At 53.4% G+C, this 23,850-nt stretch overlaps 10 protein-coding genes across 10 annotated transcripts; 5 read left to right on the forward strand and 5 right to left on the reverse strand.

The window, feature by feature from the left end:
- Positions 1-169: 169 nt before the first annotated feature.
- Positions 170-1,541, reverse strand: HETIRDRAFT_320591 (uncharacterized protein; the record flags this gene model as incomplete). Its single annotated transcript, XM_009548792.1, has 3 exons — positions 170-575; positions 629-822; positions 879-1,541. The coding sequence occupies 3 exons, from the start codon at positions 1,539-1,541 to the stop codon at positions 170-172; spliced, it is 1,263 nt and encodes a 420-aa protein (XP_009547087.1).
- Positions 1,542-3,621: 2,080 nt separating this feature from the next.
- Positions 3,622-4,320, forward strand: HETIRDRAFT_418348 (uncharacterized protein; the record flags this gene model as incomplete). The annotated part of the gene is made up of 3 exons (XM_009548793.1): positions 3,622-3,852; positions 3,918-4,252; positions 4,305-4,320. The coding sequence occupies 3 exons, from the start codon at positions 3,622-3,624 to the stop codon at positions 4,318-4,320; spliced, it is 582 nt and encodes a 193-aa protein (XP_009547088.1).
- Positions 4,321-4,734: 414 nt separating this feature from the next.
- Positions 4,735-5,282, forward strand: HETIRDRAFT_434497 (uncharacterized protein). Its single transcript, XM_009548794.1, has 2 exons — positions 4,735-4,912; positions 4,965-5,282. The coding sequence occupies exons 1-2, from the start codon at positions 4,847-4,849 to the stop codon at positions 5,160-5,162; spliced, it is 264 nt and encodes an 87-aa protein (XP_009547089.1). The 5' UTR covers positions 4,735-4,846; the 3' UTR covers positions 5,163-5,282.
- Positions 5,283-7,207: 1,925 nt separating this feature from the next.
- On the forward strand, positions 7,208-8,596 carry HETIRDRAFT_45751 (uncharacterized protein; the record flags this gene model as incomplete). Its single annotated transcript, XM_009548635.1, has 2 exons — positions 7,208-8,343; positions 8,470-8,596. The coding sequence occupies 2 exons, from the start codon at positions 7,208-7,210 to the stop codon at positions 8,594-8,596; spliced, it is 1,263 nt and encodes a 420-aa protein (XP_009546930.1).
- A 659-nt stretch (positions 8,597-9,255) lies between these two features.
- On the reverse strand, positions 9,256-9,778 carry HETIRDRAFT_46054 (hydrophobin-like protein; the record flags this gene model as incomplete). Its single annotated transcript, XM_009548643.1, has 3 exons — positions 9,256-9,303; positions 9,377-9,538; positions 9,626-9,778. 3 exons carry the CDS (start codon positions 9,776-9,778, stop codon positions 9,256-9,258), a joined length of 363 nt encoding a protein of 120 aa, XP_009546938.1.
- A 1,410-nt stretch (positions 9,779-11,188) lies between these two features.
- Positions 11,189-11,856, reverse strand: HETIRDRAFT_440292 (uncharacterized protein). Its single transcript, XM_009548795.1, has one exon. It carries the CDS (start codon positions 11,758-11,760, stop codon positions 11,194-11,196), a length of 567 nt encoding a protein of 188 aa, XP_009547090.1. The 5' UTR covers positions 11,761-11,856; the 3' UTR covers positions 11,189-11,193.
- Positions 11,857-12,503: 647 nt separating this feature from the next.
- On the forward strand, positions 12,504-13,200 carry HETIRDRAFT_33224 (hydrophobin-like protein). Its single transcript, XM_009548596.1, has 3 exons — positions 12,504-12,691; positions 12,756-12,917; positions 12,990-13,200. Exons 1-3 carry the CDS (start codon positions 12,539-12,541, stop codon positions 13,035-13,037), a joined length of 363 nt encoding a protein of 120 aa, XP_009546891.1. The 5' UTR covers positions 12,504-12,538; the 3' UTR covers positions 13,038-13,200.
- A 1,328-nt stretch (positions 13,201-14,528) lies between these two features.
- Positions 14,529-19,354, reverse strand: HETIRDRAFT_475929 (uncharacterized protein; the record flags this gene model as incomplete). Its single annotated transcript, XM_009548796.1, has 20 exons — positions 14,529-15,095; positions 15,141-15,515; positions 15,571-15,656; positions 15,735-15,945; positions 16,012-16,273; positions 16,328-16,375; positions 16,435-16,723; positions 16,783-16,861; positions 16,913-17,115; positions 17,178-17,319; positions 17,382-17,655; positions 17,726-17,814; positions 17,870-17,913; positions 17,978-18,166; positions 18,224-18,364; positions 18,421-18,553; positions 18,607-18,685; positions 18,742-18,833; positions 18,889-19,021; positions 19,128-19,354. The coding sequence occupies 20 exons, from the start codon at positions 19,352-19,354 to the stop codon at positions 14,529-14,531; spliced, it is 3,663 nt and encodes a 1,220-aa protein (XP_009547091.1).
- A 404-nt stretch (positions 19,355-19,758) lies between these two features.
- On the forward strand, positions 19,759-22,357 carry HETIRDRAFT_319485 (uncharacterized protein; the record flags this gene model as incomplete). Its single annotated transcript, XM_009548797.1, has 9 exons — positions 19,759-19,893; positions 19,952-20,212; positions 20,272-20,418; positions 20,468-20,547; positions 20,605-20,940; positions 21,000-21,303; positions 21,373-21,447; positions 21,510-21,811; positions 21,865-22,357. 9 exons carry the CDS (start codon positions 19,759-19,761, stop codon positions 22,355-22,357), a joined length of 2,133 nt encoding a protein of 710 aa, XP_009547092.1.
- Positions 22,358-23,495: 1,138 nt separating this feature from the next.
- On the reverse strand, positions 23,496-23,693 carry HETIRDRAFT_28762 (uncharacterized protein; the record flags this gene model as incomplete). The annotated part of the gene is made up of 1 exon (XM_009548594.1): positions 23,496-23,693. A coding segment is annotated over one exon (198 nt), but the record flags the coding sequence as incomplete, so codon positions are not given.
- Between the last annotated feature and the right edge of the window lie 157 nt (positions 23,694-23,850).

A 23,850-nucleotide genomic window follows, 5' to 3' on the forward strand; every position in this document is an offset into this window, starting at 1 on the left:
CCTTGCCTCGTGGTCGAGGAAGAGGAAGCCTTTTTTCCAGAGGGCAGTGTTCAAGTTTCTTTCATGCTGCGAATGACGTCCTGGATTCCGATCTCTCTCCCAGTCAATACAAGCGGTATATCTAAAAATACATAATGGATCCCGTGTCTGCATGATGACCGCCCGTCATTTATCCTTGCTTCCCCTTCGGATTGAAGCGATAGTCGTCATCTTGTACAAGCTCCTCCCGGAACTCGCGGTGCACATGCTCATCCGCAACTGTCCGACCCGCAGTAGTCGCCTTCACGAGGTCTCTCAGCCGCACAAACCTGCCCATCGATCCGGACCTGCTCATTACGCTCGCCTCGTAGTCGTTCACTGACTCCTCCCTCAGCGCCAACTTCTTGTAGCCATCGAACAAGAATGCCGCACAGGTGTATCTCGTTCCAAAGTCGATGTAGTCGATGGGCTCCAGGTTCATCTTCGACAACTCCGACAAGGCCTTCCTGCGGATCATGGTGAACTTCCATTTTGTTGCCAACTTCAGGGCTGACTCCCACTCTACTCGGCCCATCTGGATCGGCAACGGGCTGTATCTGGAGAGGGGAGTGTGCTTAGCAGTGACAGATAAACTAACAGCACGACGTACAATGGATACATAACTTTGAGGAAATTCTCGAAGTCGAATGCGCTGACGTCCTTGGGAAGAGGTAATGGGTGCCTGATGCTCGACCCCTTGACGATATCGAATTTTCCGAACGGATGCGAAAAAAGCTTGTGGAAGGTTGCGCCTGCTTCGTTCAGGAAACAGTACCTCGGCACTCGGAATAGCTGCCCCCCAACCTGACAAGATGCGTTAGACAGGACCATCGCGTATATAATTACTCTGATACACTCACCAGAAAGACAACGCTATCAAGGAAGTATAGCTCGTTGAGCTTGAATGCCGTGATTTCGTCCGACTCTGTCGCGGCCTCCTTCTGTGCGTATTCCAACCCTGGTGCCGCGCACCCCGCATCCACATATTTGGGTGTCGCATCGACGGCGGTATGGGTGTAATATGGAGATGCACTGATCCCGATGTGGGTGACCTTAGGAACGGCATCGACTTCGACTGGCCTTGAACTAGGAACCGCGTGAATCTCGACTTCCGTGTACCCCTCCTCCTGATGTGCAGCCACCTCAGCATCGTTATAATTCTTGAGGTCTGTCGCGGTACTCGACTCGTTGTAACACTTCTCTGGTGTCGCGTCTATCTCTTCCTCCGCGAAATATACTCGCTTCCCATTCGCAAAATTGACCCCGTACTCCGTGCCGGGTGTGATTAGGGACAAGTCAGTGGTCGCGGTGAGAGGAGAATCATCTATGTTTAAAGGATCAAGGCGGGCTCTGGTCGTCTCGTCATCCGAGTCTCCGGTCTCCGTATCTGTTTCGGACTCTGAGCCAGAAAACTCGATGAATGTCGAAACCGGGCTCCCGAAGTCACTCTCGGAAGGGAAGTGTCCAGGCAGAGGCCGGTTCAACGCAGTTTGGATGTTTAACAGCTGGGAGACGCGAGACATGGTGGGAGCGCAGGTTGAAAGAACTCATGGGCCGGTGGCCCCTGTTTATATTGTCCCATGGCTGCGCAGAGCGATTGCTTTCTTTGGATTTCGAAGAGCTTTTGTCCGTATCTGTTTAGCATCCTGATGAGGAAACAAGCATCAACAACGAGGCTTAGACTAGTTACTCAGGTCCTCTGGACCCTTGTGATCACGATTGAACTGCGTGTATTTCTGCTCGCTATGCGTAGACGACCAAAGAACTTCAAGAAATGATACGAGAAATTTGAAACTTGACCGTACTCACTTTCCAAATTTGTGCTGCCGAGATATACCTCCGCGCAGAAAGCCAGATCGCTCTGCCGAGCCCCGGGCAAGAGTCCCGCACAGACCTAGCATGCATTGCCTCAATTTGCGAGTCCGCAGTTAACATTGATATCAATGACGCGAGGCTCGACGCAGCAAAGTCTCACATGCTAGACAACACACGACGACACGAACTGTTCGTCTACCAAATTCTGACTTTGTTCGGCATTCAAAGGCCCCAGTTCATGAGTCGGCTGCGGACTCGACGAGCAAGGAAAACCCTTACCTTGGTCTAGACATCGTGACTGCACGAGGCGATTATCCTCGAACACGCTGAGGCAGAAGTTGATTGATGATTGAAGTACTGACCGCGGTGCGCAGTCCGATGCGAATAAGAGGATCGCTGCTTTCATTCTGAAGTCTGGGTTCCCGAATGCGCAGTACCCATGTGCAGTGACCTCCCCCCCGAAATAGATCAACGAATTGTGGCAGTCAAAGACTAGTCAAAGTCGCTGTAATGCAAGCGTGCTTGTGCCACACAAGGCCACGTGGCAAACACGTGGCAATCAGCACTGATGGCCACGCTGTCACCGGACCGATAATTCTCCAGGCTCCCTCACCCATACCTTCTCGTCACTTGTCGTCTAATTTTCCAAAACCCCATATATTAATCTCAGCACGAGGCATATCTCGAACACGCTTGGCTTTTACATCTGATATGTTCAAGTATATCTACACGTTTTTAATCTTCCTGTCCACACGCCTGCCCTCGCAATCAAGTGATGACGGCTGATCTTCAGTCTTCACCTGTTTCCCGGATCGACAATCAATCACTTGAGCAGTGAGCACACCTCCCCTTAGTGCGGTTTTGTGTTGCGGTGCTGTGAGTGTTCAATACACAATGCAAACAATAATAGCTGAATCCCACACCTCCGCGGCCCGCATGGCTACATATTCTGCGCTTGATCACTGTGGCATCTGCCTTTGACACCGCCGTCATCTGACAGATGCACGACGTGCTCTTCTGTGCATCCGTCCCTGAGCTTCTCTGTCTCGTGAAAATTATATGTTAATGAATGAGTATCTCTTGATGCTCAGGCAATGCTGTACACATTCTCATGCTCATCACGTTGTTCTTTTGAACATATCATATTCATCCGCTTCTGTGCCCCTTACTGAGGCAGTGTCCATACAGATCATCGACCTCTTGTTGGATTGATATCAACTTTCTGTGTTGCAAGGATCATGTGTTCCTGAAGCAACTCAACCGTTGTGAAAGGATCAATAGGCACGCCTACAAATGGCTCAACTTCGCAAGGTAATCGTCGCTTTATCCTCTTTGGTGAGTTGCTGCTTCGCCTTCTTTGATATCGAGACCTATATTTGATCATCAATCTTAATCCCGCATCGCCTGCGCCAAAGTGGCTGGCAACTGAGTACGAATACGGCAGCATTGTCATCGCCAAGTTGAGTCCGACTTTGCAGGTGAGAGCTGAGCCCGCGCTATTTCCCTTCTGCAGTTGTGACCTGCCCTCACCGGACTTCGTGGAGATCCCAGGCTGTCTATCGTGTAGATTGATCATCAACCATGGCCTGCCATCCATCCATTTCGAGGGCTTCATTACAATTGTGTACCTTTACGACAAATTGTGGTTGGGTGTCTCTAAATGCACCAATCGCAGTACAGCAATACAATCAGGTTGGATTTAAAGTCGACCGACCTCGCGAGGTCAGTCCTCAGGAGCTCGCACCCCTCGCCCCCACCCCAGCACCGGCATCGGCACGATCATAAACTATGGCAGCAGCTCCCCCACCTCCACCTCCTGGTCTCAATTACATCGCTGTAATATCGCCGGTATTACACAGCGTACTGATCGGTCACTCGTTCTTGGTCCTCTTTGTGCCGCTTGTGTGTGGACTCTTGTTCTTTTCTACCACAAACACACGTCGCCAGCCCGTGTTCCTCCTCAACATTTTCAATATCTGCTTGGCTATCGCAGTCGGGATTATGCTTGACTATCGCGGTGTAAGTTCAATGTCCGGAGTTTGGCAAGTTGTATTGCCCGTTTTGCGTACTGATCGGAACAACAGGTTCGGCTCACCCTGGACCCTCTGTCAAACTTCCCGTACCCATTCAACCTGTCGATCAGTATCATGGGCATCATCCAATCACTGCTCATCGACGTGATCCTCCTCATCCGACTGGTCTCCGTCTACCCACGCGACTTAGTTGGCACACGGCGCTTCGTATTGATCATTACGCTTCCGGTCCTGCTCAAGGTCGGCCGGTTCATCAACCTTGTCCTGCTGAGCAAAACACTCGTCGCGCTGAGCTCCGGTCCAAACGCGGAGGCGACGATTCTACAAAAATGGGCACATGCCCCTTACATCAAGATCGAGTGGTTTGGACAGCTGATTGACGTAAGGTGAGTACGGCAAGATACATAATATTCGACGTGCGGCGGAGTTACTGAACAGCTTTTGGTCGATGTAGTTACGCGTCGTCGCTATTCCTCTACAAGATATGGCTGCACAGGAAGGACCGCGGGCAAGTTGACAGTGATGGAGGCAACTCCAAAGGCAAGTCTTACCCTCCTTATACTACCTGACCTTTGCTCATGCCGGTTATAACACACAATTAGTCTCCTTCGGCTATCGACTCAAAGTTCTTTTCTACATCGCCACCACCAACTTCGTCGTCCCCGCCCTCTTTTCTCTTATTCAGATCATTACTTTGTACAGAGAAACGGACCAAGAAGTGACGAACGACATCGTGCTCGTCAACACCAACATCTCCGTCATTCTTGTCGTCTTCGCCAGTATCTGGGCCGGCTCGTGGGCACGTAGCGAGGAGATTGCGGACGGCCTGCCGTTCCACGGCCATGCTCCCCATGGCGCAGCCACACACACGACGACGGGAAACCGCTCGATGCATTTTGCTGTGCGTTCTCTCGCCGCGCGATCGACCACCGGAACTGGCGGCACGGTCGACCTCAGCTCAACGCGCGGCGTACCGAGTGATGCGAATGCTAGCGTGCCGATGTTCATCAGTGCGGAGAAAACTGGCGGGGAAAAGTCGGACATTGGTGAGCTGGAATGAACTTTATGTCCTTGGGCAGGACTAACAGCCTATGACAGGGGAGGACATGGTATCCTCAACGCCCGGCATTCCTCGCTCGCCAGACTTGCCTAACTTCTAGGCCTTGTGCTTTCCTCAAAATCGAAATGTTCTTCTCTCTTATCTCTGTCCCCAGTCTCTCTATGTTATTTATTGGTGTGGGTACATACTGTATCGACACAAGGAGACTCACGGTATGTCTAATTTGTCTGATTTAATTATATCTGAAGGTGGAGAGATACGAGGTGACAACTATATATAGCTTACAACCTTCTATCTGCTCTGAAGTGCGATTGTTATGTTATGACCACCGTCATTCGTTGTTAACTCAGTGATCGGATTGCAGTGTGCTACATCCATCCTGTGTGCTGTGTCGCGCTCAGCACTGGACTGGCGGTGCCATGACCCGATTACGGTACGTCCATCACGGTGGACAAAATGCTGCCGGCCCGATAATCTTGCAGTTACAACGTCTATTCTACACCGCCTAACCTCCCCAGCCTTGCAAGAATACCTCTGGAGCTCGTAATTCTGGAGGCATAGAAACATTAACACTTTTAGGTGTACGTTATAGACATGTCGAAGCATGGGAGCCCAATCAGTGCTTGTTTTCACGATATTTCTCCGTACCAGTGCTTTCCTTCCATATTCAGTCCTGACCAACTTAGGTGCTGTACAGCATGCAGGACGGTCTCAAATTTGATTGGTAGATATACGCTAATGAACTGTCTATTCTATCTATGCCTTCCTCACTTCTCAAAGTTTACAGGTCACCTAGGTAGCAGATGTGCGAAAGGACACAAAACCGCCGTCCATATCATGCATCGTCTATTCATCACTTTCTCACTTTTCAGAGCCTACAGGTCATTTATGTAAAAGGCATGCGAAAAGACGCAGAACCGCCGTCCACAGCGCAGCCATAGTCCAATCGATGTTCTACAGAACATGTTCTATGTGATCGTTCACCGTCATGTGATGTTGTGAAGAGAGAACACAGATTTAAGAGCTGTGCATCGCACCGGCCTGCGCGCTTTGAAGCTATGAACCGCAAGGAGGACACGAGTTGACTCGAAATGGGGGTGTCTTGCCTCGCTGCTGAATTTGGACCACCCCTCACCATTTGCAAATACACTCGCACCACCCACCCTAGCTATATATCAAAGTACGTTGTACTTTCGCTGTCTCTCCTATACTATTCACATGGAAATTAAGTTACTGGTGTCTTTGAATTCGCAGGTTCGTCTGGTGGCTGTGGACACTACAGTACCTATCCATATTTGAAGGGGTGCATGCTGCACCCCTTTGCCTCCACAGCCTCATTGCGGTGCACTAGGATCCATACCATATTCCCTCCTTCACACCTCGAGGTGCAAATCCCTCTCACCTACACAACACCACATTTGCCGTTCTCTAACATTGCTAGAAATATCTGCCTAGTCCGTACGTTCACGATCCGTGAGCATCAATGCATCTTCTCACTGGTCGTCTCAAGGTCTCTCAAGGTCTGCATTTTCGCATGTGGCGTCCAGTACGTGCTATATTTTTCTCTAGTTCTAACAAGGTAGACTTAAAACGGCCAACAGCAACAAGCTAGAAATCAGCCACCTCCGGCTGTCGTGAGCCAAATAGTCTCAGCCTACCCCACCCTTCTTCACACATCTTCTCGGCAGGATCTCCTCCATCCCACCCCACAATCTGATCTCGATATACCTGGCATCGCGTACGACCCAAATACGACCGACGTTTGGATCACAGACAACGCACTATATCACGCCGATGTAGATGTCAGTATGCCCTTTGATTTTGATTTCAACATCGACGACTAATCCCATAGGCGTAGGACCATGATGTTGTGCTTTATGGCCGCCCTCATCCGCATCGATCCTTTCTTCGCATCGAATGCAAGCCCTCTTACCTTGCTGGTTTTGCATCCAAATCTGCAACCATGGGTGCCGATGAAGACAGAAACACTAATTCGACCCTTGAACGCGTCATGCTGGGCTCCACAACAGTCACATTTGGGCCAGGTCTGAGCGTGCAACTCATCGTTACCGGCTTTGAGTCCCGCCTTGGTTCCCCGCAGCATTTCACACATTTGAATGCTGCCGTCGAGAAGATCGACTCTAGGGAATCTTCCATTGAAGTTGCTCACTCGAATGCTAATTTAGCTAGCACTATGTCTAAGCGCGAGGTCTCAGGGTCCGATCGCATGTTCACCTACAGTCGAAAGGTGCTGGCACAGCAGTACGATGCCCAACATCGCATGTGGAATGCACTCGTTGATAACACGGTGAACAATGCTGCAGCATCCGTGCGTGTACTAGGCGACGAAGGGGCTGTGCATGTGCTCATGCATGTTATGGGTAATGACAAGCGCGCCGTAGGCGCCCTTCTCGTCCGTGTCCAGTCACTGGCGGAAGGCACCCCACTCGCTTTCTGGCATCCTGCTTTCGCCACACCCGAGGCGCATCGCTTCTTCCAGGATGTCTTCGCGCGCACCCATGCATTCGTCGTTGTTGATGTCAGATCGAAAACGATCCGCATGTGCGGCGACGATGCTGCAGTCAAGGAAGCGACGTATCTCGTTGCGCACGAAGTGGAGCGCCTCGCGACACTCGGATTGGTTGTCACATTGAAACGCAAATCTGTCAGTTTCTTCATGAAGAAGGGAATGGGAGTCTTGAACGAGACTCTCGGCGAGGGCATGGCCAACCTCGATACCTCGACGAAACCCCCCACGATAATACTCCGCGGCGGAGACGACGCTCGCCACGTGCTCACTGGCCTGATCGCGGAGTCGCTGGCCCATTCATCGTCGAGCGCGACAGCGGGCAATTTGTGCGACACCCAGCCATGCCCTGTGTGCTCAGAAATGCCTGTGCATCCCGAACGCCTCCCTTGCGGGCACGCCTACTGCATAAGCTGCCTGCGGCACTACCTCACGACTGCACAATCGCGCTCAGCCTTCCCCCTTGTCTGCATGGGCGATGCCACGCAGTGCCGCTCGCCCATCCCGATTCCCGTCATCCGCCGCTTCGTGCGCGCATATCACGCGTTCGATGCCCTCCTCCGCGCGTCGTTTCTCAATCACCTTGACCGCCACGCCGATGAGCTGAAGTACTGCAAGACGCCGGACTGCACCCAGATTTACCGCGCAACCCCAAAGGGCACCAATAGCGCCGCGGCGTTTGCCGAGTGCCCGTCCTGCTTCGCGACGGTTTGCACGGCGTGCCATGATGAGGCACATGAAGGGCTCAGCTGTAGCGAGCTTGCAGGCGCACGGGATAGAGAGAACGACCGTTTATTCTCCGTGTGGGCGGACACAAATGGAGTTAAACACTGTCCAGCGTGTGGCATTCCGATAGAGCGCATCGATGGCTGCAACCATATCGAGTGCCGGTACGTCCCTTTTACCTTCTTCCACCTTATACCATTCCATTCCACTCCGTTTTTGCTCGAAATGCCGTTTGGATTCGAGCAGACGTACAACTCGCTGATACTTCTTGGTTTGATGTGCGGCGGTAGCTGCGGAAGGCACCTCTGCTGGAAATGTCTGGCCGTGTTCGACACATCTCAGGACGTCTACGCCCACATGGAAGACTCGTATGGCGGTCCATTCGAATTCAACAGGCGCAATGAGAATGCAGCCTGAGACATTGGCATCTTAGCTGCATTCCCAACAATTTTGCGTTGGAATGTACGGCTCGTTGGCCACATATGTCACAATTTCTCGGTAAAGTCGCGTTGCTTCCCTGTATGAATAGACGTTGTACAAGTTTAGCATGTAGGTTTTCTTATCTTGTGCCGCCGGTTTCTTCTGTAACATGTTCGTGCGTGCAAAATGGGGCGGTAAGAGATCGCTCGCAGCCTGTCATTCAAGTGAATCTGTCGTGGTGATCAGTTTCATTCAAGTGAATCTGTTGTGGTGATCAGCTGAAGACCCAATGATGCCTCACTTGGACATGGATCCCACAGTCTCTTCAGAGCATCACTCGCGCGAAAGGTGACATCTCACGATACTCGCAAACAATTGACTAACTAATGAGCACGTCCTCGATCTCGCCCTTATTTATTAGATCTATCTCGGATTACGGATGCATGCGACGAATACAACATAATTATCAATTGTGATTATATGCAAAGCACAGAAACGTATGACTATCCAACTCCAACAGAACAAGAGTAATCGACAGTGTCCAAAGTCTTCCTGAATCGACCCCTTCGCCTGCAACGCGTGCGGTAACGTAAACTCGCCCTCCCCTACTGCGATCCCGGCAGAGATGGGCAAGCGCGTCTTCGCTCCCACCCCACTCAGAGGTCGCCGTTGATGGGCGAGCAGCCGATGTTGACCAAGCCGTTCTGTCCGAGAAAGAGGGCAGCCAGGTTCAGTCGTGGTACCGGAATATCGATCGGCACCGATGCAAGCACTCACGTAGTTGTTGTTTTCGCAGCAGACAGGCTGTTGGGTGCATTTGGTGCCCGTGGCCGCACCGAGGATGGGGATCGGGCTGCAATTGATGCCAACCATGGTGGTCGTGCCTTGGACGACGACACCAAGTGTCTTCAAGAGCTGTGCAGCCCCGGGAGCGTCGGCCTGTCAGCAGAGAAGCAATAATTCCGAAAAACATGTCAATTTGCGGTATTCAGGCTAGGCAGTTCGAGAGCACTGTTGAACACGCACCTGCTGGACAGAGTTGCAGCACTGCAGGGGGCCAGTGTTGCACTGGCCACCGCGAGCGGCGAGCATCTCCGGGGACGGGGTGGGGGTAGCGGAGACCATCAGCGCGAAGCCGAGGAAGAAGACGGCGGAGATGCTGGAGATGCGGGCGAACATGTTAAGCGAATGTGTTTGACGACGGAAAGTCGAGCGAAGAGAGTGCTAAAGAGTGAGCGAGGTAATTCAAGCAACTGAGAGCTATGAACTGGAGGATCCTGCACCCTTCTGACGAGGCTTTATATTTTTCAAGCTCGAGGTTCCAAGCATAGAGCACCGCCAGTCGACGCCTGTGGATCAGCAAGAGGCTCCCATCGGACACAAGCTTTGGCTAACTCCTCGTCACAAAACCATGTCCCATTGACGTTGCGTCGCACTCTCGTGCCACCGTCGAGCGCCAGTGCGCTGCTAGACTTGGTATGAGCGTCGGATGCCGCAGAACGCCGCATCTGCCATAGCCAGTCCTCGACGGCGTATCACGTGCCCATCATCTGTCGGTTCGACTCGAACCGATGAGTATCGGTTTTGCTGTGATTTTCCAGCCTCATTTTACGACCCGCTCACCTGCCTCGTAGCCGCGGAAATTACGTTGGCTCGACCCGGGCCAAAATTGAATCTCCTATCATTCAAATTCCCGACGTCTCTGGTTTTACATTCTCACGCTGTACATCCGTGCCAAGGATGTTTTGCCCCACTAGCACAGGGTCATTGGACAAGCGGGAACACTGATGGACGCGCTTCCAATCTCTGTCGGACTTGAGGTGGCGATTGGTGGGCGGCGGAAGCAGATGTACACACAGCGGGAAGGGCCGCCCGCGAAGCTCGTTCATAGCTCTCAGCGATCGCGATCCGCGTCGTCCCTAGATTGCAATAAAGCATGTGATAATGTGCACGCTCTATTCACTGCAAAAAGTGTTGTAGTGAGTGGGGGGCAGACACACTGGCTCGGTCCATTATTGCACATATCTTGGCAGCCTCGATCAAATCTACTTTGCAGGACAGCGAGATGGACAGCCATCGCACTTGAACGAGAGCGAGCTGAAGCCCTGACAGGCGGAATACAATACAACCAATTTGAGTACAGGTGGCATCCTTCACATCCCAAGCCATCGGCGCATGTATGTACTTGAGTGGTTTCCCACATGGAAGACATCCCAGCTCAAGCTTCGTGATAACCTCCTGACCTTTCCGAGATGCACGGGACCAAGGCGTCGCTCATGGCCGTCTGAGCGCGTTCTCGATCCGACGTCTGAAGTCCTCCTCGGTCTCGTTGGCCTTGCGGCGCACGTCCTCGCCCTTTTCTGCGGCCCGCCGTTTTGCCTCCTCGAGCCGCTTCACAAACGCGTCCTCCGTCTCACCTGCTCGCCGCTTCAAATCATCCACCACGTCCTGCGCAGCTTGCTTGCCCCATCCAAGCCAGCTGAACCAGCCGCGCTTTGCGTCGTCTGCTTTATTTTCTGTTGACCATGAAGTGAGGTATATGGAGATTTCGATCAGATCGGTGAAGGTGTTGTATAATGGCGCGAGATTGGTTTTCACTCACGCGCGCTGTCCTTCGCCTCGCCTACCCTTCTTTCCACCTCCTTTCTGCCATCTTCCACCCTGCCCCGCCCGTCCTCCACGGCCCCATCGACTCTGTCCCTCGCATCCCTCAGCTTCTCTTTGCCTGCATCTCTGACCTCTTCATACTTCCCCTGCGCGTCCTTCACCGCGCCCTCAACCCTTCCCCTAGCAACTTCCGTCTTGTCCCTGACCACCTGCGCCTGACCTTCTATCCTCTCCTGCAGCTTCCGTACACGCTCGTGCACCGCGAACTCTGCCCTCTGACGGTCGAGCCGCGCATCCTCTGCCTGGGTATAGTAGTACCACACACCGCCGGCGAGGCCAAGTCCCCCAACGAGGTACAACAGCGTACTATTCCCGCCTTTGCGCGGTAGCTCGGGCTGGTTGGTGCTGGGTTTGGTGGGGTCGGGGGCGACGACGCAGCGCCTAGTGGTGGAAGAGATGGTCCGTGCGAGCGCAAAGGCGGGCGTGGTCGTCACCGTGGGGATTCCTCGGGCACGTCGGGCGAGGCAGGCAAGGGTGAGCGACGTGCGGTTCATGATACCGAGGACAAGTCGACTGTATTTGGTTGTTGTTTGTGTTGTGTTGTGTAGTCAACCTGCGGCACGCACTTTGGAATACTGGTGGTGGTGATGAGCAAAATCTGTTGTTCGCTGTTGTTGTGGGCACGAGAGCGTGTGTGAAAGGTATAGCGAGGGCTGGGCACCGTGCTTTTCAGGCGTGGGCTGGCGGGCGTGCAATGACGTCGTGCGCGAGCGGTGATGTCATTGTCTCCCGCCTCAACTGGTCATGTGCCCGACTTGACATCCCAATGTCAGCAACAACAACGCTTCAAACAAACGGAAAAGTCAGAAGGGTCCACAACTAGTCTCTCGTCGTGGCGGAGTATATATGTATCGTGCTGAAAATGTTTTCGGAGAACCACTTACCCCTACAAATACGTATTGCATCGAACCATTGGTCTAGTTAGCCGATCCACCGTTCCATGGCCGCGTTCCTTGAAACACCGACGCGTCCTCTTGTACAGGCATAACGGGACCCGCGCAGCCGCGGAAATGATGAAAGGGAGCATGGTGCGCGCGACGCGTCCTTGGGTTCTTGGTTTGTATCCCGTGACGGCGGGCATAACAAGGGATCGATGAATGTCTTCGTGCAGGCACAGGCGTCGAGTCGGCGCCGAGGATTGAGAAGCACCGCTCCGGTTTCGTAACTCGAAATCTGGTATAAAATCCCTTCAGAAATCCTGCAAGATTCCCCAGCTCCTAAGTGCTATACTTCCCTCGTTCACTCACCAGCTATCTCTTCGCTCGACTCATCATGTTCGCCCGCATCTCCACCCTCTTCGTCTTCTTCTTCCTCGGCCTCGCGCTGATGGTTTCGTCCACCCCCACTCCGTCCTCCGAGTCGCTCATCGCTCGTGACGGCCAGTGCAACACCGGCACCCTGCAGTGCTGCAACAGCGTCCAGTCGGTCAGTACCAGCGCCGTATCCGCATCGATCCTAGTCTTACCGAAAATGTCGTTTGGAACTGCAGTCCAGCGACCCCGTCACGTCTCTCCTCCTCGGCCTGCTCGGCGTGGTTCTTGGGGGCATTGACATCCCCATCGGCATCCAGTGCACCCCAATCACCGTCATCGGCGTCGGCTCTGGCGCCAACTGCGTCCAGCAGCCTGTCTGCTGCACTGGTAACACTTTCGTGAGTGCTTACGCCCTTTTCGATGGTCGGCGCCCCGTGTACGCTGCTGACGAGCGGCCGTTCGCTCCTTAGAATGGCCTAGTCACTGTTGGCTGCTCGCCCATCAACCTTGGTCTCTGAACGGGGAACAGACAAAGACGCGCCAGTACACCCTGTCGGGTTCGCAATAGGGTAGGCGGGCGCGTCATGTGCAGATAAATCGCTTTGAGACCGTGATTGGGTTCTGTCAATCTTTGCTTTTCCGTTTGAATCGGATAGTCGTTCGTTTTGTTGCTTGCAATCTATCATCACGGGTCCTCGCGTCGGCTTGATCTCGATGCTTGACGTCTATCAAATGCTGCAGAAGAGAAGAGAAGTCGTTAGTCCGTTCCTGACTTACAGTCTTGTCTGCGAGATGAGTCGTGATACAACGCCTGCCGTACGTTGATTCAATTGAGCCTGGAAGAATGGAAGACATATGAACGTAAACAGAGACACCCCGAGCAGTCATCTTTGTAAAGTTCGGCTGGAACCGCGCGGTATTCTCATAGACATTCCCCTTGACGTTGACTGCACGGAGGACCCATAGTACCGGAATATGTGCTCGCAGAGGGCATCGCAGTGCTGACAACTAAGAATTATTCCAGCCTCAGAAAGGGACAAACGGTTACGAGTTTTGATATCTGAACTCTGGAAGCGATCTACTGCGTTGCCACCGACAGTATGGCCGTCTTAAGACGACGGACTAGAGACGTACCAGGGAGGCATACTCGGATAGACCACAATAACTGAAGCGTGACTTGTGTCGTGAGGATGCGATTGCTTCAGAGCATGTCATGGATAAACAAGCTAGTAATACGCGAAGAGATGCTCTCGCAGGGATCAAATACCACGAATTATGCTGAGCCGCTGGCATGGTGGTCACAGAGTCGAGAGGTCCCTTCAAACGATCGCCGTTCAGACACTTCGTACAAAACCCAGATAAACGAGTATTTCAATTCTGAGCTATTGGAACGCGCTGCAATGCATGTGAAGATTCTGAAGAGCAGGTTGATTTAGAGCGAGAGCAAGAGATGATTCCGCAAGCCCATAAGATCAAGACGACATGGATCTGTTCGGGGACAGTAGAAATATTTTATCGGAGGCACGATAGTGGGCGAGGAGGTCGGGAGACACCGGGCTACGTGGCGCCGCGAACGACCATGTGGTATTTAACAGTCATCCAGGGGGGGCTATCCCATGAAGTTGTTTTCGAAAAGGGGCTACGAGACCTGTTTTGCGATTTTTTTATCATCATATACAGACTCTGGCTATTATCTCTGTTATATCAATCATGACCTTCCTTGTGCAAGCTTCAATCGAGCTATTGAAATACATTATCTGATGAATTTGGCACAAGGTAGCTGAGCAAAGTTGGACCAGGCGTGCGTTTCTGTACATTGTGGACGCAGCCTAGGACAACCGCAGTGCTCTCGCGCGCACTGCATAGAGGTAGTCGACTCAAGATGGACAAGTCAGTTTCCGTCGTGAGATAGAAGGCCCAGAAAACAAAAGGAAAAGTAGATAATATATGCACGTGTGAGCCCAAGAAGATACGCGCACCCCTGCTCGAACCTCTCTCGAACCTTCTCCTCACCCAACCTGACTCCCCACCGGTATGGGCATTGGAATGGCACCAGCTCTGACTGTCCCCTTAGCCTTCGCTTTTCCCGGGCTCATTCCTATGCCCCCAACTGCACCAGCCGCTGTACCTGCACTTGCACCTGCACTTGCACTTGCACCTGTTCCCAGCTCCCTGCATACGGCCTCCCAAACCCGTCGCCCCACCGCCCGCAAATCCTTCACCGCACACACGACCGCGACATCCACGACCGCGATCCGCGCGCCCTTCATGTCCCGCAGCGCGTGCTCCACTATTTGCTGGAAGCCCGGAATGGGCTGTAGCACGAGCGCGCCGAGTGCGCCTGGCCGCGACGAGGAGCTGGCGGGCGCGGTTGTCGAAGAAGCGGCAGACGAGAAAGGAAGGAACAGCGAGCGTGCAGCATCGAGCATTGCCACACGCTCGCCTTTCATCAGCCGCATATCAAGCCCATACCGCTGCCTCATCACACCCGAAGCCGGAGCTGATGCGGCACTAGGGGTGACTGAAAACTGCACGCGCCACCACCCCGCGGCCTTCGGAAACGCGTCCACGTCGACCTCGTTTCCGCCATGAGGCGCTCCTGCACCCGCCGCGCTTTCAACACGACTATTTCTCTGTTCTGCCCACGCACGGATTTCTTCAATGACTTCCACGACGGGTACCGTATCTCGCAGGAGCGCTACGAGCGTCGGTAGCGTTGCCGACAGCTTTCCTTGCCGCAAGATGTGCCGTAGGAACGATACAGCGTCCGAGTGCGGGTTGAATGCACGACCACTCGAAGGCGACTGCGCATCGAACAGGTCGTCAAACGAGTTAGATGTTGAAGTATATGAATGGCTGTTGAGGGCGCCGCCGGAGGCGATAGAAGGGCCGGAAGCGTTGATTGGGGAGGGAGGGAGTTGGCGCGAGAAGTGGAGATTATAGCTTCCGCCGGTCGCGCTGAGCTGATCTGTGCAGGTGATCGAGACCGTGTAGTCCTGAAAGAAAAGAATAAGCCCTTGGATCGAAGATATTCGCATGTCAAGGGCTTACAGATGCGTAAGCGAACTCGATGGTTTGAAGATCAAAGGACAGTATCCGGACATCCTCCCACCGTTTCTCTTTCGCCATCTCAGCCACTAGAGGCGTGGAAAAGGAATGAGATAACATGTGGATGTCAACAGCTACATTAGAAAACGGTCGAAAGAAAGACACACCTTCTCGCGCAATCACGACGATCTTCGACACGCTCGCCCACTCCTCCAAAAACTCATCCACACAGCCCTCCACTTTCTCGGACAAGAAACACACTACCGCCTCATTCGCGTCGTACACGATCCGTTTCGATGGCCTGATCACGCCTTTACCCAGCCGCGCGCGGCGCCCGACTGGCTGCTGCACGTACTTCAGCTTCACACAGGTGACGACCTGTGGCGGGCGTTCAGCCCCATCCAGCCCCGTCATACCTGCGTCCAGGCTCATGCTCGTGTCGACCCCGGCGGACGCGGAAACGGACCACCAGCTCAGTGGTATGACGCGGATATTGGGCATAGCAGCTTCAAAGGCAGGTGATCCTGAGAGGATGTCGGAGGACTTGACGCATAGGGCGGGGATCTTGTGTGAAAGTGCTGAATGTAGGTGTGCCAGGGAAGCAGGCAGGGAAGGAGTCAGTGCGGGGGAAGATGGGTAGATATGATTGTAAGGTATCCCTCGCGCTTTGAATTGCTGTTCGACCTTAGTGTGTGCAACCCGCGCGCTGTAGTCAGTATGTCAGTGAAGATTAAATCGAATGAGCAACATAAAGACTTACCAACAGTAGGCATAGAGCTCTCGAAGGACCTGTGTTTCCAACTTGAACCTGGAGATGCGTGTTTTCAATACCATGGATGCGGGAGTTAGAGATGTTGTTATATTTACTTCGTGGATGCCTTGCTGTCCATTCCCGCGTCCCTCTTCCGCTTCCCCAAACTGACCTCGTTCTCAGCAATGTCAACCTCTCGCCCATGCGCACATATCCGCTCTACGTTCAACCACCCGATGTCCTCCATGACGAGTTTCTGGTACATGCCTTTCAAGACAGCCTTGACACTGATCAGCGCGTACCGGAAGTCGTCGTCCATGACGACGAGCACCAGATGGTGATTGGGGAAGGGGGTCAGTTTGATGAATAGATAGCCACGGGCTGAAGGGCCTAGTTTCACCAACTCTGGGATGTACTATTTCAGACGCTACCAGCGACAATTGTGAGACAAGATCCGGACGTACCCTCGTTGGGGAAGTTCTTGTTTCGGTGAGTCTGCAGACCAAGATAGGTAGCCTTTTGCTCCGCAAGCGAGATGATTGTCTACACACGATGAGACCTTATGCATGCAGATAATACTATCACTAGACGTACGAGGATGCGAAGCCGCATGAGTGCTTCAAGCAGTATGCTCGAATCTTCGTTAAGATTTTTAGAGAAGGCAGCGAACCGTGGACCACGCCCCGTCGCACTGATATCACCGATGTCGCGCGCGTTGAGTCGCCCAGTGCGCGGGTCGATGGTCACAACAATGTGTTCGTCCGCACAGAGATGCACGTTCAAAGCGATATGGCCATCTGATCACGTAGCAGCTATGACTCAGCCATGGCGAAAAAACGGATACAAGACAACACCTTACCGATTTCAGAAACGGTGACTGCATTTGGTACAGAGAAGACGGGGCCCCGTTGGAGTCGCATGTACAGCACTCTGAAAATTGCCCGTGTGTGCTTCTCGATGACCTGCCTCAGCAGTCGCTCGAAATCCAGATCGCTGGCATCCTGCAATCGGACACATACTGATGGGTTTTCGTGAGAGCGCAATGAAAAGGTCTGAAACTTACAACCGCTACTTCGCCGTCGGCCAAGAGCCCGTCATCAGGTAATATCTTGACCCCCAACGCGCCTGGTTCTGGTTGCCATTTAACGTGCCACTGCATGCCCTCGACGGGATCTGACGGTCGTTTGCTTGAACTAGACATCTTCGATTTTTCTTGCAGCTCGGCAAGTACGCGGGCCGTTGGCGAGCGTCGTGGGCCAGGGGTGGACATCAGCGCGATGCTGACAGTCCCGCCTAACAATGGGACCTTGGTGCGCATCATAGGCGGGGGCTTGCGACTATCGAGAACCAAAAAGAGGATAACTTACGTTACGTGAGTGTATAAAGGAGCTTGTGTAGCGGACTTACATCCAGTAGCTGACTGTGAGCGTCTTGCGATCTCGACTCATTTCGACTGTGAGGAAGTCAGCCCAGCCGAGGGAGCGCATGCGCTCTGCCTAGAGTCTACGATTGGCTCCTATCTACGTTTGCAACTATCTACAAAGCGCTTACCTGGTACCATAGGATCTCCAATTGATACGACATGGACATCATCTCTGCTCAGGGTTAGCGATGGCTGATGCTTCACTCGGCCAGTCATGGGACTCTTGCAGTACTCACGGAGAAAATTGAATACTCGGACGAGAGGTGCGTCGACTGTCCCTTCGGGAAGATGGGGTACTGGCGGAAGGTTGACGCCGGGAGGAGGTGGTGGCAGATCAGCAGGGAGGGGAAGGTAGTACGCTAGGCGAGCGTCTGCTTCGTCAGTGATATGGCGTTTGAGAACTCCAGTGGGCTTTTGAGGAAACTCTGCGAAGTAAGATATGATCGAGATGACGCAGAAAAGGTTGAACGGATCCAGCTTACCTTGCATCCCTGTTGGGTCACCGCCTACATTGAAAAGAAATTCGACATGGACGAAAAACCAGCCATCGTCCTCGTTGCCTCCGCGGAGGCATAACGACATCTCAAAGAACTTTGGCACTCGAAAAAAGACTCGGCCATCATCTGATCAAGGACACGTCTTTAGAACAAGCTGCGATGTGCCGTGAAATCATACAGACGTATTCGATATTTGGACATCTCGATGGGTATGATTTCCCGCATTCGCAGACGGTATCGGATGAGCGACTCGATGTCTGATAACGTTTTCGCGACCTGCTCGTCAGTCAGAGGGGTAGGTGGCACTATGGCCTTCTACTCTGCTATGTCAATTTGCTAGCCATTGTCACTGAAGGAGGTGTAGAAACCTTGATTCCAGTAGGTAGCCGCCGATACGATCCCGTCGTAAGTACGTCCAAAGACGTAAGAAGGTCATGATTTCGCAGCCTAGCAAATACGGGGTCATAAAATACGCTGCATGGCGAATGAGACACGTCTCAAACCTGGCAGGGTCCAGACTGGATTTTGCGTATTTCAAGCCCTCGATTACATCTTCAAATTGTCGATTTTGATTCATGAGGAATGCCGTAATGTTCTGAAACAGAATGTGATGGGTTGAGCCTTGGCAACAGATGACAAGGGGAACGTACCATGCATTTCTGAACAACATTGGCGTCTCGAGACCATTTTGCTACTGCGTAGAGCTTGACGATCTGTTTCTTCCAAGCCACTACGAAGTCTGCGAGCTTGCGTTTGCGAGCGCTGTCTGACATGCTTGGGAGGCTAGCGACATAGATGTCAGCCTCACCTATTCAATATGCCATGCTCCCCACATGCATGGCTGGTTGTGCCAACATCACAGAATACGGAATGCAAGGTAAAGACTCACGTTTCAGCCATCTCGCTCAATTCCGCGTAACATGCTTGAGCCACTCTAGAGACCACCTCACCAAGGGGTACTTGTCCATCGAGCACGACAGGAAGTTCTTGTTCGAGAATCTCGATTGGTGGCTCATCGAAGCCGTTTGTGTAGGGGATGAACCCGTCGATGAAGTCGGAGGATGGTTGGGGCAGCTGGGATGTTGATGCTGTTAGATTCGTGCCATTGAGTGCCATTACTTGCGTCGAAGGATTCGTAAAGTGAGAGTTAGTGTGGTGCGGCGCAGAAGGCTGTCGTGATGGAAGGGATGGATTGACGAGGTCTGAGGCCAGCTGTCGGAAGACTGGCTATGAATGACGGCCTCCGTTTGAAGCGAGAGAGCGAGAGAGACGCGCAGAACGTTCTCGAGTGGGGCAGCGTCGACAGCACAACGGAGGCGACGGAATAAGCGTCGAGGGGAGAACAAGAAAACATTCGAGGCCAAAGTGAGTCTGTAAACCACGTGACGTCATCCAGCTGTAACGGGCGCTTAACGGGCGCGGAGACACGTCTTCGTTCCTCAACACTTTCTTCGACAGCGACGCGCAGTCGCGGTTCGCAACGGCGGAAGTAGCCAGGACGTTCCCGTGCTTTTCTGGCGATGGACTACCTTCGTACTCTTGGATCTGCGGCTGTCTCATCTCTAGTGCAGAAATCAGGCTTGAACCTCCCGTTTTCACTTGGCCAGAGAGTTTGGAACGACGGGATCTGGGCACTTTACGACGCTACAAGAAGGGTTCGGTCATAACTTGTGCCGCTAGGCGGTAGAGGCTGATATGGGTTTCTCTGAACAGGATGACGGCGCGCCTGTATCAGTCTTCGAGTTTGATACCACTCTGAAGGGTCTACTTCCTTTGGCGAAAAATGCGCTGAGGAAGTTACGTGTCACCCGCCATCCCGACGTCCTCAAATTCATGGATGCAGTAGAGACCGACACCACAGTATATATTATGACCGAACGCGTTCGACCCCTGCAGTCTGAGCTGCAGAATCTATCTACGAAGAATGTCCAAGACAAGCAAGATTGGTTATTGTGGGGTCTTCATAGGATCACGGTCTGTCTCAACCAATCTGTTGTCTGGTAGGTTCTTGCTTTTACCGCCTGCTCTTGCAGACGGCTTTGGCGTTTGTCAACGAATCTTGTAATTCAACGCATGGGAACTTGCGTGTCAATTCCATATTTTTGACGTCGACTGGCGAGTGGAAACTCGGAGGGTTCGAGGTACTGAGCAGCCCAAGCGACGAGGCTGCAGTACTCTATGTACGTAGTTATCGTTCTCGAAATGTATTGCGTCCTTATCATATGCTAGACTTTCGGCGGCTTGCGCCCCTACGCTGACTCGATAGCGTCTCCAGAGGTGCAGAAAAGCGGGTGGTCTGGTCTAAAACAGTAAATACAACAATAACAGCAACAACATCGCATTAACCTCTCAATTATTCTTTCTAGACATCCAACCGCTGCTGCAGACTCGTATGCGCTTGCCCTCCTGATCCACTCCCTTTTTAACCCAACTGCTCTTCCACCGTCAACAATGGAGCCCCCACATCCACCCCCCCAACCCTCTTCTCGTGGAGCCATCCCACCTACCGTATTCCCATCTTTCAAGAAGCTCCTAAACCCGAACCCCAAACCTCGAATGACCGCGAAGCTGTTCCTAGATGTGGGAATGGCTGAGAGCCTCGGCGAAGGCGGATTCTTCAAAGACAACCGGCTGCTCAAGATCTGCCAAGGGTTCGAGAGCTTTGGTCTTATGTCCGAGGGCGAGCGGGTCATACTCCTCCGGTACGGCTTTTTGCTCAGACTGATCTTTCGAGTGAATATCCATGTGTGTAGCGACGCAGGACGATCAAGGAGGTTGCGCCGACGCTCCCTGTGACATTTGCCACAAACCTCGTCCTGCCGTTCCTCCTCGAAACGGTCTCGAACCCCGCGATGGCCTCCTCGGGGTCTACGATCCTCCCGCTCGCCGTCCAGCTCGGAAAAAACGTCTCGCCCGAGGAGTACACGAAGATCATAATTGAACCCGTCATAAAACTTTTCGCGAGCCCCGACCGCGGCACACGCATGGCGCTGCTCGACATCCTGCCCGAGTTTGCGGACAAGCTCGACAAGCAAACTGTCTCGAACAAAGTGTGGCCACATCTAGTCAGTGATTTTGAGCTGTATTCGTGGAGGGACCCTTGGTTTTGAGACAATTGCTACTTTTTCGCATAGCAAACGGGATTCATGGATACCGTCCCAGTCATCCGTGAGGCCACCGTCAAGTCCATAGGTCTCCTTTCTGGCAAGGTATGCGCATATGCAACATACTATTGTTCTCCGTATTCACCGGGCGCTCCGTGGCACGTCAGTTCAACGACCGGATCTTGAATAACGACCTCCTACGGCAGCTCGCACGCCTACAGTCCGACCCAGAAGCCTCCATCCGCACGAACACATGCATCCTCATCGGGCGGCTGGGCCCGACGCTCGGGTACCACACGAAGCGCAAGGTGCTCGTCATGGCGTTCGCGAAGGCGCTCAAGGACGACTTTGTGCACGCGCGCGTGGCGGGGGTCATGGGCTTCATGGCGTGCGTCGATTGCTTCGATATCGAAGAGCTCGCAAGTCGGGTCGTGGGCACGGTGGCGGGGGCTGTGGTCGATAAGGAGAAGTGAGCCGTTGGTTATTGCTTTGCGAGTGGGCGCGCTGATACGGCGGACATAGGCTCGTACGCGATCAGGCGTTGAAAGCGGTCGAGATGTTCATGAAGAAGCTGGAAGTGCACGCTGCGACCATGGTTCGTGTTGCGTCGCGTCTTAAGATGAACTGTGCTGATCATGGATGTATTATGGTACAGCCCGAAACGGCGCTTACAGGGGACGATACGCCCAATCCCCTGGGTGCCTTCACGGCTGCGACGAACGGCCAGACTACGCTCGCCAGTTCCGCTGCTGGTGCAGCCGGCGCGCTGGCAGGCTGGGCCATCTCCTCCATCGGGAAGAAGGTACATGACCGTTCAAGTTTATGCCTTCGTCCGTCCATTGATCGATCACTGAACGCCAGATTGCGCCCGGGGACATGCACAGTGCTATCACTCCCGCATCCTCGATACCCCCTCCGCGATTGCTGCTTTCCAGCCGCCCTACGACTGTCGTTTCAGCGCCCGCAACGCCGTCCGCGTCCTCTGCGCCGACGAAGCCGAAGGGCATGCGCCTGACTAGTCACAAGAGCACGCTTGGCGACCTTCCAGCTGAGCTTATAGAGGAGACGAGCGGCTCTTGGGCTGATGGCGACCTTATGGATGTCAATGCGGACGAGGATGACTGGAGTGAGTGTACACGAAAGTCATCAGGTTCTGTGATCTTATGCCCATTTTCAGGCGCCTTCGCGAGCGCACCGGACGGCAAGGAGGTTAACGCTATAGGGCTTGGGTTCGAGGACGTGTCGGAACAGGCACAGGGTGAATTCCGCACACCGACCTTTTGCGCATACGTGATTGACATTTGGATACATCTAGACAACGATGACCCCTGGGGATCGATGGACGGCTCCGAAAGCCTAGCGACAAGGAGCGCAGGACCACCGTCCTATCCGAGACTGTCCACCCAACCAGCACGAAAACCGACCGCGCCAGCATCTTCACGGACGACTACTCTCTCCCCACCGCACCCTCTCTCCTCCAACCATCACTCTTCGCGGACCTCGTCTCCGAAGCCGCCGGACCAGGATAACCGTACGCCGTCGCCAGTTCCACCAGTAGCCGTCAGCACTGCGGGCATGACGAAGGAGGAGAGGGCTGCTGAGATGGCGAGGAGGAAGGAAGAGAGGAAACAGGTTCGCACGTCTGCTGTATCTGATCTGGAGGTGAAAGTGCTGATGTCCGTGCCACTGGCGCTTTGCAGCGCATAGCACAGTTGAAGGAACAGAAGAAAAATGTGGCGAGTGCGAAGTCGTAGCTGCCTTACATACCCCTTCTACATTATATGCTATTCTTCTTTTTCTCCTTCCGGTAATATCGTGGCGTATTTGAGGATACACGAAGAGGGACGTGAATGGAAACTACGAATGTCGCGGTTCCGAGGGCTGGAGCTCATCGATAGGCACACGAACGAGGCGCTCGCCGCTCGAGTGCGGGACAGGTTCTTCTTCGCCGTCTTCTGTTGGCTGATCTCGAGACGCAACTGAAAAGCGCAGTACGCGTGCGCGTCAGACTCGAACGCAAAAGGCAACGAACGACATACGATAGGTGTTGAGAATGCGAAACATCTGTGGCCACTGTGCCAAAACCTGTCCATGCACTGCAACACACCAGCGGCGTCAACTGGAGGAATGCTGAAACATTTAGAGCAGAACATGCCCATGCCAGCATCCGCCATGATATCGCAGTCGTCCGCTAAGCCCTCTATGCGCTTGAGAAACATCGCGCTCGCACGATCGAACGCCGAGACCGCCTCAAACTCTTTCTTCTTCTCTGTGAGGCGGGCGGTCGCTGCTGCATTTGGAGCTTGGCCGGGGACGTGCGACGAACGCGACGAGGCGACAGACTGGCGCATCCTCTTCGCGGAAGAGAGCTTGAAGAGGCACGGCGGGTGGTGGACCAAGCAGGAGACCGTCGCGGCGTCCCATTACATAAAAGGACCGGGGAAGTCCCCCGGACCCTGTAATTCGAGCGGCGAGAGTCGCAGACGTCGAGGTCGTCGTCCGCATTAC

Source organism: Heterobasidion irregulare (assembly GCF_000320585.1).
Source record: "Heterobasidion irregulare TC 32-1 unplaced genomic scaffold scaffold_06, whole genome shotgun sequence".
NCBI classification, from domain to species: Eukaryota; Fungi; Basidiomycota; class Agaricomycetes; order Russulales; family Bondarzewiaceae; genus Heterobasidion; species Heterobasidion irregulare.